Source organism: Aedes aegypti, chromosome 3 (genome assembly GCF_002204515.2).
Source record: "Aedes aegypti strain LVP_AGWG chromosome 3, AaegL5.0 Primary Assembly, whole genome shotgun sequence".
NCBI lineage: Eukaryota > Metazoa > Arthropoda > Insecta > Diptera > Culicidae > Aedes > Aedes aegypti.
Genome location: NC_035109.1, coordinates 400,070,211 through 400,087,622, shown reverse-complemented (window position 1 = coordinate 400,087,622; position 17,412 = coordinate 400,070,211). Strand labels below are relative to the sequence as shown.

The 17,412-nt window shown below is 42.4% G+C and overlaps 1 protein-coding gene across 1 annotated transcript in view; it reads right to left on the bottom strand.

Annotated features, from left to right (window-relative positions):
• LOC5576326 (phosphatidylinositol 4-phosphate 3-kinase C2 domain-containing subunit beta) overlaps positions 1-17,412 on the bottom strand; it is a 43,304-nt gene that overhangs the window by 16,461 nt on the left and 9,431 nt on the right. Inside the window, exons 3-6 of the mRNA XM_001656011.2 lie at positions 16,546-17,411; positions 8,147-8,578; positions 7,889-8,080; positions 5,188-7,831 (exon numbers count right to left, since the gene is read on the bottom strand). Coding sequence (XP_001656061.1) covers positions 5,188-7,831; positions 7,889-8,080; positions 8,147-8,578; positions 16,546-17,411 — 4,134 coding nt within the window. The remainder of the gene's footprint in view (positions 1-5,187; positions 7,832-7,888; positions 8,081-8,146; positions 8,579-16,545; position 17,412) is intronic.

Genomic DNA, 17,412 nt, shown 5'->3' with positions numbered 1-17,412 from the left:
ATGAACAGTAACCGAACGTGAATAAATTCATTCTTGTCTGAAGCGTACTGGCGTCCACACGTGTTTATTCTTTCTACTGAGCCCCCGTTTCCCTCGTTTTCCGCTTAACCTCAACAGGTTATGTGCTCAGCATTGGGGCCAGTAATAGTTAAGAAGTACGCGACGCGATTCGGAAAAGTGTTTTTCGGTGTGAAAAAGGAAGACTTTGTTCGAGAAAGTACGCGGAGTGGCGGCGAAATAGTTTTTTTTTTTTGCGGTATCGAAAGTGTTTCGTTCGGAAAACATTCGTGTGAGCAAAAAAAAATGGATTTTTCGAAGGTGGGCGTAATTCGGCTGAATAACCGAAACTATCGGTCATGGGCTTTCAAGGTTCAGATGCTGATGATGAGGGAAGGTACGTGGAGATACGTTGACCCGGGTGTCGCGCCGGCACCGGTAACTCCGGAGTGGACGGAGGGTGATTCAAAAGCGCGAGCCACCATCGCTTTGTTGGTGGAAGATAACCAACATAACCTCATCATGTCGAAAAGCACGGCAAAAGGCACATGGGATGCGCTCAAATCTCATCACCATAAAGCTACTCTCACTGGAAAAGTTTCGTTGCTCAAAGAGATTTGCAGTACGAACTACCGCGAAGGTGAGAATATGGAAGAATTTCTGTACGGTATGGAGGAGCTTTATTCTCGGTTGGAGAATTCTGGCGAAAAGCTTTCCGCAAACATGCAGGTCGCCATGATTTTGCGAAGCCTACCAAAAGCTTTCGACGCTCTTACCACCGCTCTAGAGAGTCGTTCAGACCAGGACTTGACGATGGAACTGGTGCGTGCAAAACTCATCGATGAAAGCGAAAAGCTTTACGGCGGTAAAGCTCAGGAGGAGCACGTATTGAAGGCGAAACATGAAACGAAGCCGGCTGGTGCCTGTTTCTTCTGCGGCAAATTCGGGCATAAAAAGCGTGAATGCAAGGAGTTCCTGAGTCGCAAGTGCACCGGAGACAGCGAAGATAAAAAGAAGAAGAAGAATAAGCAGAAGCAAGAAGAAAAAGTGAAGCAAGTGCGCGAAAACGATCAGAGATCGTTTACGTTCATGGTTCGTCGGCATGACAGTCGTGTTTCTCGTTCGTGGCTAGTGGATCGGGTGCCACTTCGCATATGTGTAATGACAGAGATGCGTTTACGACGATTGAAAACGTTTCGCGATCGAGTGTCACCATCGCGGACGGCAACGAAAATCGGGTAGAAGGCGTCGGTGATTGTCTTATCAAGTGCGTTAATGACAGTGGAGAGACAATCGAACTTACACTACGGGGTGTACTGTATGTGCCCACGCTAGAAGGCAGTATGATTTCGATCGGAAAACTCGCGTCAAAAGGTGTCCGTGCGGTATTTGACAACACCAGTTGCAAACTCGTTTACGAAAACACGGTAGTTGCGGTCGCCGATAAAGTGAATGATATGTACTGGTTGCAAGTGGCGGAGGATCGAGTGATGAAATCGAAATCTAAGAAGCACACGAAAAAATGTCAACACATTTGGCACCGCCGTCTTGGGCACAGAAACCCAGAAGTCCTCGGCGAAATTCAGCGAAAAGATTTGGTGACAGGACTGAATGTCGTCGACTGTGGCATCCGCTGGACCTGCGAGTGCTGCATCGAAGGGAAAATGGCTCGGCCGTCATTTCCACAAGTTGCTGAAAAGACTTCGACTCAAGTGTTGGATATAATCCACAGTGACGTGTGCGGGCCCATGGAGGAAACAACACCAGGAGGGTGCCGCTATTACTTGACTTTGATTGACGATCATAGTCGTTATACCTTCGTCTATTTCCTAAAAAAGAAATCGGAGGTTGAGGACAAAATTCGCGAGTACGTGAGATTGGTCGAGAACCAGTTCGGCCGCAAACCGCGAGTAATTCGAACCGATCAGGGCGGACAGTTTTCCAGCAAGACGCTGCGTCAATTCTATGCGAACGAAGGGATAAAAGCGGAATTTACTGCGGCATATTCACCCCAGCAGAACGGGGTTTCGGAGCGGAAGAACCGATCCTTAAGTGAGATGGGCCGGTGTATGCTTTTGGACGCAGGCATGCACAAGCGGTTTTGGGCGGAGGCGGTTAACACCGCTTGCTACTTGCAAAACCGTTTGCCTTCGGCAGCAGTAGATCGTACGCCTTACGAAATTTGGTTCGGCAGAAAACCAGATCTGAACTACCTGCGGCTGTTTGGATGCGTTGGATACGTGATGATCCCATCAGCGAAGCGAAAGAAATTGGACGTGAAGGCGGTGAAAATGAGATTCGTTGGCTACTCCGCCGAGCATAAGGCCTATAGGATGCTAAACACGAAAACGGGAGAAATTCAAATTAGCCGGGATGTCCGTTTTCTTGAACTGGATGACGGATCCAAGAAAGAACTTCCTGGTTATTGCAAGCTGGAAGACAATTTGGAAGTCAGCGAAGAAGTCGAGTGGTCTCTCGATAGCACTGCGAAGCAAGCAAACGGGCCACATGAGCTACAGGTAGCGGATGACACACTTTCTGAAGGTGATTTCTATGGCTGGGACGACGAAGATGACGATTGGCCGCGAGGTTTTTGGCACGATAATGATAATGACTGGCTTCGCGGACTGTGGAACGATGATGACGATGGAGAACCGGAAGCCGTGAACGAGGAACCAACCCCACGTCGTTCGCAACGTGCAACAGCTGGTGTTCCACCGGTTAGATATTCTGGAGGAGTGAATGTGGTCAAGCAAGCTTTTGTTGAACCAAGGTCGTATAAAGAAGCTGTGTCCTGTCCGCAGAGTGTTGAATGGAAATTGGCGATGGCCTAAGAATTACAATCTCATCGTGAAAACTCAACCTGGTCGAGCTACCTGCACATCGGAAGGCTATTGGTTCGAAATGGATCTATAAGTGCAAGGCAGACGAGAATGGCGATCTCGTCCGATTCAAGGCGCGCCTTGTGGCGCAGGGCTTCTGCCAAAAATATGGGACAGATTACGATCTGGTTTTTGCTCCCGTAGTAAAGCAGATTACATTTCGGACGATGCTGGTTATAGCAAGCAAGCGGAAGATGCTGACGAAACACGTGGACATCAAAACTGCGTATCTCCACGGTAAGCTGCAGGAGGAGATCTTCATGCGTCAACCCCCGGGCTATGAGAGCGGTAATCCCAATGAAGTGTGCCGTTTAAGACGCAGTATTTACGGGCTAAAACAGGCAGCCCGTGTATGGAATATGAAGATCGACGAAGTTCTGAAACGCATGGGATTTTACCAATCGAAGGCGGATCCGTGTCTTTATATTCGCCAGAAGTCGGGTAAGTCCATATTCGTGCTTATCTATGTTGACGACGTGATTGTTATCTGTTACACGGAAGAGGAGTTTGCGGAAATCGTCCAAGTACTCAAACAAAACTTCACGATCAGCGTCATGGGAAATCTACGATTTTTTCTTGGCATTCGCATTCGCTACGATGATGAGCGGTACTGCATTGACCAGCAAGCGTATTTAGAACGAGTTTTGGATCGGTTTGGCATGCAGGATGCAAAACCATCCAAATACCCGATGGATCCCGGCTTCTTAAAACAAAAGGAGGAGAGTAGCCGGCATTTGAGCTCGCCGACAGCGTATCAAAGTCTAATTGGGGCTTTGTTATACGTCGCCGTGACCACCAGGCCCGATATTTCAATCGCTACGTCTATTTTGGGAAGAAGAGTCAAGGCGCCATCCGAGGCCGATTGGAATGAGGCCAAGCGGGTTCTACGGTACCTCAAAGGTACACTGGACAAGGTACTGTGCCTAGGATGCGATGCACAGGAACTTGAGTGTTTCGTAGACGCCGATTGGGCTGGAGACACCAGCGACCGCAAGTCAAACTCTGGCTTCGTGTTTAAGTTCGGCAACGGGCTCATCGGATGGGGATGCCATAAACAGAAGTGCGTCGCCTTATCAAGTACCGAGGCTGAATATGTAGCCCTTGCTGAGTGCCTGCAGGAGATAAAGTGGATTCAGAAATTAATGACGGACATCGGTGAGCAGCTGGTTTTCCCGATCCCAGTCCACGAAGACAACCAAAGCTGCATTGTGTTGACCCGAGGAGACCGAGCAGAACGCAAAGCAAAACATATTGACACGAAATATAATTTCATCAAAGATATGGTTCGAGATGGAATCGTACAATTGATTTATTGTCCAACCGAGCAAATGGAAGCGGATCTATTAACGAAACCGTTGCAAGCTGTAAAACTGCGGCAGCTTCGTGAGGTGATCGGCATCAAATCATTCAACGTTGAGGAGGAGTGTTGAACCGACCGGTTCGACTGGCAACATCTGAAAGAAAGCCAATCTGGCAACATTGCTACTTACATGAACAGTAACCGAACGTGAATAAATTCATTCTTGTCTAAAGCGTACTGGCGTCCACACGTGTTTATTCTTTCTACTGAGCCCCCGTTTCCCTCGTTTTCCGCTTAACCTCAACAGCTTAATCCAATTCTGCTGTTGGTTGAGCTTCTCAGTTATGGTAGTTCAGCAATCGTCTCACTATATTATAAGTTTCAAGAATTACCGCCATTTGGATGCTGTGTATGATTTTCTTCAATTCCAGCTGGTCTAGGAATCCTAAAAGTGATTTTGGGGCACTTTCGATCCTGAGAGTGCTACAGGAACTATACTATGACTATACTGTGACACATCTGCTTCAACTCATCTTCAAAGTCATGGTATTTAATATCTTGTTAAAGGACGTTGATTGACCATTATGATACACCAGTATAGCGATTTCGATGAGCATCACTCATTTCGATCTTTTGTCGTACAAAACAATCGCGATCACAGTACAGTTTTATGCAACTATTTTCCAGAACCGGATCAGGCAGATACTTGTAGTGGGACACAACTCGATCCACTAAGTTGTACTTTATAGTATGCTTTTGGTGCACAATCTTGATAACATCAGTGTGGCGATCTAGGTCAGTCGAGCCAACAATTTTCCACATTTAGGAACGTTAATTTTTAGTAAATGTTCCCCATACAAACTTTGAGTCATTTCCAGAAACACCATTCGTAAACTAAATTTGTTGAAATTTTCAGGCAGTATTATGTAGTAACAAAACTACCATTCATAGGTTCCAGGTTCCAACTTAGTGATTGCAAACATTTGAAGCATTCCAATCTACACTTACCTCTTAAAATTACCGAACATTTGTGCGTCGCCTAGGAATTTACCGAAATCTATGTGGAACAGGTGTCCCGAGGTTTTGAGCATAATGTTGTCATTATGCCTATCACAAATACCGAGAATGTAGGTGGCCACCGAGTAGCCGGCGCAGGAACGCGTAAAATTCTCCACAGCCCTTTGGTACTCTAATTGACTAGGGTTCTGTTTGGCCAGCCACTCGGCGATGGATTTGTCCTTGAACGAGCCCGTCAGGCCCCATTCGACCTGTATCTTGCGGAGCGTTTCCGAATCCGACACCATTTCGATCATGCCTTTTTTGTAGCTCGTTGGGACACAGTTGAAGGTGACCATCTTCAAATCGAGCCCTTCGCGTAGCCACAGCTTATCCATGATGCGTACCATCTGAATCGTCAACATGTCCTGCTGCAAATCGTCGCCGCTTTTGAAAATGGCCGGAACAATGACCTTGTCCGGGCCCATGAAGTTGACCTTCAGCGGAAGCGTATTCGAGTTGAAGTAGTTGCAACTACGGACCACAACACCCGTCACTTCATTTCCCGGTCCCAATGGAAGCACTGTTGGATTGTCGATCAACATTTGATTCACCGATTCGAGCCCTTGTTTGAGAATCTGTAATCGCTGGGATTCTTTGGTCATTTTGACGCTTTGTGCCACTTCTCCGAGCTTTTTACACATCATGTTCTGCGAGAGAAACCGTGCTGTTAGCTTTTCTCCACATGTGGCCATTAGTGCTCGCAACATCAGCTGATTTCGTCGATGATAGCGAGCTTGAATCACTAGAGTCTCGTCATATTGACCCATTTCGATCATGTTTTGAGGAGCGTCGCCAGGCAGACTGTGTAAGAGTAGCCAATATAAGTGATGTGCTATGCGTGGTGATTCCAGTGATTTACTTAATAACAATTGAGCTAAAGGTGATGCTTCGTAGGTGTCATGTTTCAGAGCTTGGAGGAGCTGGGGCAGATAGTCAACGAATTCATCGTTTGGCATGTGAGAAATCCATTCGACAGCTTGTCGACGAACTTCCAAGTCAGGGTAGCGTGGAAGGAGTAATTCTAATGCTTGCACGGGAGTCAATGCTGGCCATGATTTCAGGAAGGCGTGAAGATCTTCGAGGCAAGCATAGTCCCAACTGTGAGCTGCATGAAGGACTTTGGGCAAGGCATGAGGCAACGAGTGAAGATAGTGTCGCTTTTCCCAAAGAACTTCTCGTTTCTCAAGTTTGTCGGCGGAATAGCCTTGCTCTGCTGTGTCAATCAATTCCTGTTGTAGATTTCGATCCAAACTGTTGAAATCGAGCTTAACGGCTGGTGGCATGTTTTTGATCGGCTCTGGAAACACGACCGATCCACCGTAGCTGGGAATTTCGATACCCAATATAGGATAGGCATCTCCCATAGGATGAGTTCCTTTGGCCGGCGCTGGACCAAAGTATTTTTCCGCAGTTGGCGGCCACAGAGGCAAGAGATATGAACCCTGAATCATTTTCCTCTCAAAATCAAAGAACTGAATTGCAGACCAGCCCAATTCAATCTTCGTTACTCTGCCTTCCTGCGTGTTCTGATCAGCATTCGACGATCCGTCCTGTTTGTCTCCCTCGACTGGTTCCCGCGTCACGCCATACAGCACAAAAATCAATCTGGACTCACGTGGCAACGTAACCACAGCATTACGGAACGTCAACCAAGAATTAAACGTCAGTCTGGGATAAGTCCCAGTTCGTTCATTCGAGCAATACGTCACCAAAGGTTCACTGATATAGCGAGCTCCGTGATAGATCTGAACACCCAAATTGTACTCGTCATGCCTCCAAAGCTCAGGTATTCGATGCAAACACATCACGTTAACCATAATAGACTGGGAAATCATGTTGATCGGAATTGGATTCGTATTCCACTCGGGCACATTGACCATGAAGGTTACACGGAATGCATGTGAATAAATTTCCAGCAAACTCTGGATGGCGTTTCGCACTTCGTTGCAACGATACCGAATCTGCTGGCTGATGGTTCTTGGACGTAACTTGACTTCGGCATAGTCTCCACTCTCCGATACAATACTCAGACTTCCATTATTGTAGTCCGATGAGTCGTTGTAGCTATATATCGTCTGACCACTATCACAGCACGTTTTCAGATCATCGACAGCTTTGGTTATCTCTAGCGTATCGATTTTTCCCAGCATGGCACAAATTGCCTTCACAGCTTGCGTTACTCCTGAGCAGCTAAGAATAGAATGAGGGCTATGGTCATCGGCCGTCGATTGGAGTTTATCGATTTCCGCTTCTAGCGTTTCGAGCAAGATCATGAGCTGATCGTAACCAACCGCAGAGGTAGCTTCCTTGGGCAAAATGTGCTCCAGCCGAATTTCCGCGTCTCGATGATCATCCTGAGCCGTTCGAGCAATAGTTCGCATGATCCGAGGTGATTTCGGAACGAGTCCTAACTGCACATCATGCTCCAATTTTATACTGTTGTGGACACATTGCAACTGATTCAGTCTCGAGCTGGTGCTGAGAATTTCCTGCATTCCGATTGACTTCAGTACGTAATCTCCAACGCTGTTCATGATTTGTCCTTCTAAAGCACAGAACACTTGGGCAATTACGTGCTCTACCGACGTTGTAACTGAAAGCAGGGAGAGCATGTTTAATCCGTCTGAATTTCTGTATCAACAATACTTACTATCACAAGTAAATGGAATTGGAGGTCCATATCCATCGATTTGACCTTTGTTCTGACTATCGAACGAAGTAAAACAGTCCAACGATGGATGGACCAAAAGTTTAATACTGGTCCCGTCTGGGTAGTGATTGTTGAACTCAGAGGCCACTACGTGACCCACGTTGGTCTTCAAGTCGTCATACCGAAATTGTGCTGTAGATTAAAGGCAATATAATATCAAATCTTTGGTTCAACGCTTAAACCGACTAAATCGCAAACCTCTTAGCTGCTTCACCATGTTGTAAAATGCAATCAACTCCTTATCGTAGCTCTTTCGGACCACCACATTCTCGTACAGTTTAGTTGGAACGGATCGGCGTTGCGCAGCTGGCGTCTGCATAATTTCATAATTGCTGCTGGTGATGGCGGGACCAAGCCCACCACCACCGCCAATCATCGGATGATACAGGTCGCTGTTTCTCGGAGGTAACGGTGGAGGCTCACCCTCTTGGAACTCGGGCTCTCCAAAGCCATAGGCACTGGAGACGTTCCATCCGATAGGTGGGGGCCCAGAACCACTGCTGTTTGGCGACAGGGGAGTCTTATCCGATCGGTTGACCGCCTCGTACACAGGATCCGAATATTGTGTACCTCCACTGTAGATGTAATCGAACGGATCGTAATCTTCGTAGTACGTTGACGCTGTATCATCTACCGCAACCGGATAGAGCGTTCGAAAGTGAAAAGAAGAGAAGAAAACAAAACACAAATGAGAAACACTGTTCCTATATTTTCCAGTTTGGGTCGAACGGAAGATGGCATCAACTCGAAACTCACTCAAAGTTCACACATACTGGAAAATATATTGAACTGAAAATGTGGTTCTTAACCAACTACTTACGGCCACAAAAACCCTTCAGCCATTCCATATCTATCACCCGGACACCCTATTCCTCCGTATCAAGTATAATTTCTCTGGCTATCCAAAAACAAACACCGCAATTTACTTGGTTCTGTAAGGCACTTCAACAATCAGCATTGATTGCCGTTTTTATTGATTCTAGCATTCTTGGCAGAGTACATTATCAATAGTGATCTATTTTATAGTTACAGAGCGAAATGCGATAAATAAAACTATCTTTTAGGCAATATTTTGAGACTGTCAGTACGAACTCAGTTGAATACCTACTCAATAAAATGCCAATAGGATTGATGACCGATTTCGGAGGGGGAAGCGTTGAATTGATAAAATGAAATACTGATGAAACGATGTTCTACTTAACATGATAACAACATTGTTTGCAGAGCGATAAGCAGTTCAAGGCACGCGTAACGAGCGGGATTTAGGTATATTTATATCTGTACGGTAAAGAGATATTAGTCGATTAAGCCAGATTTGCTGGACTTTGTGCGTAAAAATTGAATTAATTTCGACCTTAAGATGCGTAACTCAATCCTCTTTTGTTGGTTTGGTTTTAATCCACGCTACACATAAAATGTCATTCAGGTGATATGTGCAAAAACGTGGTTATTCTCATGCAGTACTACCTACTCTACGTAGATTATAAAACACTGAAATATTCCCTGGTACATTAGACTGGCCCTTTAACAAAAAATAGTAAAACTCAACGGGGCACCCCTAGATATAAGCCTTAGGGTAAGTAAAAAGCTCTCTCAAAAAATTTCAACTCAATTGGTTGTGTCACTGCTTTGTTCCGTGTTACTAGCTGATCGTGTTCAATTGAGCCCAGAATGACAAATACACTGGTTGATAACCCTAATGAACATAATTGCAGAAGGTTGTATCTGGATTTAAGCTCATTTTTATTACCCTTTAAGGCTAAGTAGCCCGTCATTCGTTTTTGCATCAATGATGACTTTTCAGCTTGCATTTCAAAGTGATAAAACTCAGTGCTGATAGTTTATATTGACTTGAAAATGTATCACTATACGCGCTACTATGCTTAAAGTATGCTGATACTTTTTCAGCTGTGCCAGTGCAAAACCAACTGATTTTCTTTAATTTGAAATCGTGAGATGAATTAGCAACAATCATCAACGCGCGTACAAATTTCAATGACGGCCTACTTCGCCTTAAGGTGCAAGAAAAAACGGCACAAAAGTCAGAACTGAAAAAGCAGTTTTCTCCTTTTAAAACAACAAATTTATGAAAATAAAAACACACAGCCTTTTTATTTGGCAAATAAAAGAGCTGTGTGTTTTTATTTTCTTCAATTTGCTTATTTAGAAAGAGAAAACTGCTTTTTCAGTTTTGACTTTTGTACCATTTTTACTTGGGCCTTAAGTTGTTGAATCTTCGGCTTAGATCAGCACACCCGTACAATCGCTGCATGCGTTTGTGCAGCAGCTCGCCCAACGGCCAGGGCTGACAACCGTCAGATTCGTCACGAAATAAAAAAATATCATCACCCAGAATAATAACTCTGGCAGGTCGTCGTCTCGTCATGGACCAAAGAATGCACGACTAACTTCAATCCAAAATCGTCAACGAACATTTTTTTCTTCATACCGTTTTCTCAATTTTCTCACAAGAAGAAAACGTTTATTGTATATGCGCTTGCTACGCACTAAACGACGAATGTCATTACAGAATTGCTTGTATTGGCAAGTGAACTCGCTCTGCTCATGATTTCACAATAGCTCTGTTGGTAAGCGTGTGGAGATGGCAATTCAGAGAAGGCTTATAATTTTATTATTATTATAGCTTTATTAAGCTTATAATCTGTCGAAAACACGATTCATATTTTTAGTCGGCTCAGAACTCCCGAACGAAGATTCAACCATAACGAAAGAAGCTTATTTGTTCGTCATGACGCCGAGCGTGATGCGGCAAATAGTCATCAAAGCTGGTTGAGTAGCAATGACGATTCGTCGTCGACTTTTTCCATTTGACGACGACGATTGTCTACCCTGGTCATAGGTGGCTATGATGCGCTCAGTGGCTACCATATTGAAGAAATACAAATCAGTATTGCATGAGCTTAGCACATCTACTTCAGATAGTTGAACTCAATTCAAATCATGATACATGTTGTTGTGTTTTTGACATTTCTTATAGATTTCTTATGGATTCTCTGCGTGATCCTATCGAGATCCTAATATTGAAATCTTAGAAATTTCTGAGGAATTAAATATTTTAAATTAAATCCTCTAGATTCTTAGCATGCTAGGATCTTGGGTTTTCTTAATGGGATCTTAGCCAATATAACAAAATCCTGAGAAATGTCAGCGGAATTCTGAGAACTCCTAACGAAATTGATGGAATTCTTAACCCTTGATACTTCTCGCGATAAGTTTTCATAAACAACTCAAAAAATCATATCGTCGTCGTTCCTAGTGCTTTTTTTTAACTGAACCAATATAACCAATATATAGAATATTGCAGTGATTACATGGCTCCGAAGTTAATCCGATATCTTCAGCAACATAGACTCCGACATGTCAATCTCCGACTTGAGCTCATTTTAGGCCATTAGGAACTTTTTGGGCACATAGGCCACATTTCGAATTATTCCAAGTGGGGTCTTGAGAATTTCCAGTGAACTTTTTAATATTCTGAGCGGGATTCCAGCGGGATGCTGAGTAGGATTTCAACGGGAGTGCTTGCAAACTATTTTTTTTCTCCATAATCCCGTATGCTTGAAGCATAAGACATAAAGTCAACTTTTTGAACCTAATTGAAGCTTGAAATTGCAAAAACTTATTTGTGTATTCAACGAAGTTATGGCATGGACAGCATTTATAGAACTCGAAGGTTACAGTTTGAGCACCACTGCGCTTCAAAGAGTCCAGTTGCCAGCCCCACACCGCTTATAACAGTAAAATTAGAGATCTTTTTTTCGTAATTCTTTTAAGATTAGGATATTGTCTGATAACAAGGATTGAAATAAAGGTATGGTATGCGCAAAGCAAAATCTATCCAAAGAAAAACTCACGGTTTAAAAAAACAATATGTCAGTGAATTCAAATTAGACAGGGTGTCCATTCAAAATCAGTTTTCCAATTCCCGGATTTTTCCCGAGTGCGTAAACCAAAGGGATGACATCATAGTTTTTCAATATGGTATTTGACAGGTCTTGTTGTGCCTTCTTATCGGGAGCATAAATTTATACTCCAGTTGCCATTCTCACGCACACTCATATATTTGTTGAATGTTTACCTTCCTTATGAGTGAAAATGGGACAAAATGCGCCAAACAAGACAAAAACTGCGCAAAGCTGGTATGTGAGAATGTGCATTGCAAGTCTTCGGTTTTCTTATAAGTGGTTTTATCCGCGTTAGCAATGGCATTTAGCCATCGATCCCTCGCATCGGTATGTGTTGGAAACTAGTGATGCAAAATGTTATCATCGTGACCGCAAGAATAAAACAAACACTTCATTGTGCTTTTCACGATCATAGAAATGAAACTTACTTTGGAATGGAAATAATAACGAACAGTATACGTAGATTTTGTGTGCCTAGGTTCATTTTCCCACATTCACACCAGCTGCATTGCTTATAGCGTAATAGTATTGGTGAGCACTGCTTGCGTTCGATAAGAGGTAACAAAATATGGCCATCATGCCGGCCCCCTGGCGTAAACATTTAAAATTGGACAGCAAAATAGCTCTACGACTCCATAGTTTCCAGATGCTTTTTGATATTTGATTTGACTTTAAAAATATTCGTTTTCAAATTATGGGTTTAAGCAGTAGCATAGTAGCTAGGGGGATGCGGTGAGTGCGGTCCGAACTGGGCCCCGAGTTCATAGGGGCCCCCAAATTGTGGCAAAAAGTTCATATAATAATATGTTATTGATTTCTAGAAAACTAACACGTAAACAGTTTGAAGGTGACCTTGAATGGAACTTGGCAGGGGCCTCATGATCAATGTTATTAGTGATTAGAGTAGCCTAAATACCTATTCTAAATTTATTCTCGATAGCTTGGTTTAATTTTGTAATTCAAACGGATCTACCTAAATGTGAGGGGCCCATAATTGTATCTAGAACTGATTTGGAGCAGTGGCGATTCCCTAACCTTTAATCTACCTGTTCCACGAATAGAAATTCTTGAATTTCAGCAACAAATTTGCATGTAATGAATAGAGATTTGTTAGAAAGGACGATTTCAATAATTAACTGTTTTGTTTTATAATTTAAATTTGCCGAAATAGTCATTTTTAGAGTCGTAGAACTGGTAGAAAGTGAGGTTACGAGTCGCCACTGATTTGGAGGTATGATCTTTCTTTAAGTAGCCGATTTTCATTGCAATCATAGTTGAACAAATAAATCAGTTACCATTTTTGGGACATGTTTTGTACATATTCAAGACTAGTAGTAGATTTCATTTCAGAAGTCTAGTCTCTATTTTAGGCAAAATTGTCTTTAAAATCACTTTTTTTTCTTTATTGTGCATACAGTGAATCTTGCTTCAAGAGGTTCTAGAGTTACCTTCGGAAACTATTACGCGATTTTTTCACAGGTACCTACTTCAGAAATTTCATTTCAGATTCCTCGTGAAAAAAATAAGGTATTCTTCTAGTGATTTATTCAAAGATGTCTTCAGGTATACTTTTGGAAACTCCTTAAGAAATATCTCCATTGATTCCACCACCTCCCAAAAAATCTACCAGTTCATTTGTTTCAAGGGATGGTTAGAGGATATTTTTCGTAATTTGCTCCAGGAAATCCATTTGCACTACTTTTCTTGACTATTTTGATTTCCCCAGTTGTAACAATAGAAGATCTTCCAAAGTTTCCTACAAGAGTTATCTTATAAAAAAATAAACGCATTTGGGGATTTTTCCAGGAAGATCTACGAGAATTCCTATTCCAGTTCCTCCAATCATCTTCAATCAGCAATTCACTTACGAAGTCCTTCGAGACTTCCTCAAGAGCCCAAGAGTTCTTTCAGAAAACTTTGTGCGAGTTTCATCAGATGTCACTTTCAGATTTCCTTCTAAAATATCTCCCGGATTATTGAAAAATTTCACCAATAATTTCCGAAAAAAATCTCATTCTGGAGATATTTCTAAGAAAATGGCTGGGGAAATTTCTGAAGAAATCTTTGGAAAATTTCTCTATATTTTCTAGAATTACTGGAGTAATTCCTGAAGGAATTTTCTGGTTGAAATCTAAAGGATAGTTTTAATGGAAATTTTAGAAAATTTCTGGAGAAAATAATAGTTGAAATCTCGAAGATGTTGTAACCGAGAATCATAATGAAAGCTTAAAGAAAGATGGTAAAATCATTGGATGCATTCCTTGCGCAACTATGATTTACTTAAAAATATTCTGAAAGAATCTTTGAAGAAATTCATGATGGAATCTCTGAGGTTATTTCTATGATTACTCTTAAAAAAATCTTCGTTGAATTTTTGAAAATCTAAAATGAACTCCTGAAGAAATCATTGGAGTTACTCTGGTAATTTATTTTAAGCAAACCTTGCAAATTTGTCGGCCTTAAAGGCATTTCTTTCATCAAGAGCTTCAAAATAAATCCCGACTCAAAAACACAAAATTGAGAACATAACCAAACTTTTCTTTGAATACCTAATTAAAGCTGTAATGAATCATTGCTTTCTAAGGCTACTTCGCCAGCTAATATTTCCACTTCCATGTCAATTCACTGCAACTCCTCTCGATAATAAATTAAACAAAGAAGAACTGTAGAGTCTTCAATTGCAATTTTGCCAATAAACTACTACAAAACATATCAACATAAGTTCCATCTCTTTAGTCATAATTCTACATAAGCTATTTGTTCAATGTTTATTTCAACATTAGCATCGTGCATTTAGACGGCGTTCACCTTAATTTTGAGGGCCTCTTAATCGAACTTCGCACCGGGCCCCAAGAACACTATTTCATTTTTATGAAATTCTAAGATTTTGGAAATATATAAAAAAAACTCTGTGTATTTAAATTGAAAAAATGGTTCTTAAAAACGGCAATTTATAATAAAAATTGTCGATCCATTTGCTTCTCAAAAGCGCCTTCAAAGTTCTGCATTAGATGTGATCCATGGCTGGTTTCTGGAAAAAATCTTGATCTCATTGGACCCAAGGAGAGATCTTTATGACACTATATTGCCAAAAACACGTGATTGCTCCCTTGCCCAAAAAATGGAATAAAAAATAACAAGTATCTCCTAGGAATACTTCAAAGATTTTGCCATGTATGTACTGAAAACTAAACAAAAATTAAGGATCTCACAAGAAATTCGCGAAGAATTGCTTGAAAAATCCGCTCTAAATTTGCAGTGACGTATACAAAATTTCGCCTTAAATCTCACAAAGACTTCACCATACATCACGAACTAGTCAAGTTAGTAATTCAAAAAAGGCTTCTTCAGGAATTAGTATCAGCGTACCCAGGAATCTGCTAAAAATGAATTCTTAATTAATCTGTCCTTATTTATCATCAACCACTCAGATAACCCACAAAATATCTAAAAAAATCTTTAAGATTAACGTTTTACCAACCGCTAGGAATTACAAAGAATCTTGAGAAAAATCAGCAAAGTATCTTCGATAGAACCCAATCAAAATATTATTAGCAATCCATCCATTACCTTTAGTGTTTTTTTTTTCGGAGAACTAACTACCTAGTCTAATACCTGGATAATTATCGCCTTGATTCCCGATAAGATTCCTGCGAGATCTCATCAATAATACGGCATGAATCTCAATAGAAATTCATCAATCATCTCATCAAGAACCATGTCAGGTATCCCTAAGTACCCAATCAATTAAAAAAATAGGATCCTGGTGATCTGATCATCTGATCAATCTAATTGATGTTTTTATCCAGAAATTCACAAAGCATCTTAGGGCGCTGCCATAGTAAACGCGTCCTGCGATGCGTGCGCGTCTGCGAGCCCGCAAAGCAGAATATCAACAATAGGAAATCCTTTGATCGCATCGCGTTCGCGCACGCAGACGCGTTACTATGGCCGCACCATTATGCACAAAAATGCTGCCAAAGATCTCTTCAGGAAAAAGTGTCAACAATTAATAATGACGTGAATTTCAAATTGTCTTCTTTCGCCCATATAGGTTTTCCCGGTAGGTTTTACAATTTCCCGGGTATTTCCCGTATTTTTCCCGGTCAATTGGAATTCCCGTGTTTTTCCCGCTTTTCCCGGATTTCCCGGATGGATGGACACCCTGATTAGAGCACCTACCTACAATTATTTGAAACAGACGTTTTAATGTAAAAATGGGTCATATTTATAGTGAGGTTCATCGATCTTTTCCAATTACTTACATACCTACAAATGAAATTGAGCGATTCATTAAATTACTACAAATAACTCACTTTTCCAAATTTTTTGATGATAAATTAATGAGAACCAATATTACTACCGTATGTTTATATGCAATGCAAACTTTGTCCTCCGATGACTTATCAGTCTGACAGCGAATCGATTCTTATCGCGACATCAATTATCAACACTCATCGCGCATTGCCTCAAACTGCCTATGAATCACCCGCTTCCACTCAAAACATCTTCTAAAATGTGACACAAACGAAAATATTGCCTGACTGTTCCCTGTGTTTAAAATTTGGCCAAATCCTCTCACACCTCAGTTGTGCGCAAACAAATGTGAATGTGAATTGACAAGCATAATAGGAACACCTATCTACCAAACCGCCCTAGCATGCTTTTTACCTTTGTCGTCGTCGCTTCCATCGCCGGAACTGGTCCGATTTCCGCACAGCAGCGGATCGAATGCCTCGAGCACCGACACCCGCGAATTGTCTTCGAATCCACCGAAATCGATCAGATTGTCTCCGCCGCCCAGTTTGGAGGGATCGCTCTTTGGTCGAAGGACGACATCCCCATTGCTACTGCTGCCGTTGTTTCCGCTGCTGCCACTTGTCACGTTATGATTGCTGTTGGTCGTCCGGTTATTGGTGGGATTGGAACCAAGGGAGTTTCGAGAAAATGGGTTGGAGTTGGATGGACCCGGAATAGCGGGCGGAAATGGCTGCTGGGGTTGGGAGGCAGATCGGGTGTTGAGTGTTAGTTTAGGATTGACGGCTTTCGGTACGTGGACCAAAGCTGAGTTGGGATTGGCCACTGGGACAGTCGAGGTAGCATAGATCGTTTGAGGAGTTTGTGGAATGAAACCGGAAGCAGCTGCAGGAGCTACGGGTGCTACCGGTTGTGGAATGAAGTTAGTTGGAACAGAAACAGGATGAACCTGCTGGAGAGGGAACGTGGTGGAAGTTTGAGGATAGTTGACCGGAGCATATTGTGGTTGAGCGATGAAACCGGCTTGAGGTGGTGGTCCAGCAGGCATTGTTCCATACGTTGGCATATTGTAGAGGCGATTCAACTCATCAGGAGTGAGTGGTTTAGGTTTGGCCGTTTGCTGGTTGTATGGAACAAGTTGCATTGCAGCCGGATTGCAGTTTTGTACGACCTGCTGTTGGAGATATGCCGGCGAGTATCCTCCGTAAGAAGTGGCTGAGGACATGCTCAAACTGCGTTGCGTTTTAAAACTTTGCTCATAGGGGTTTTGAGTGTTCAAAC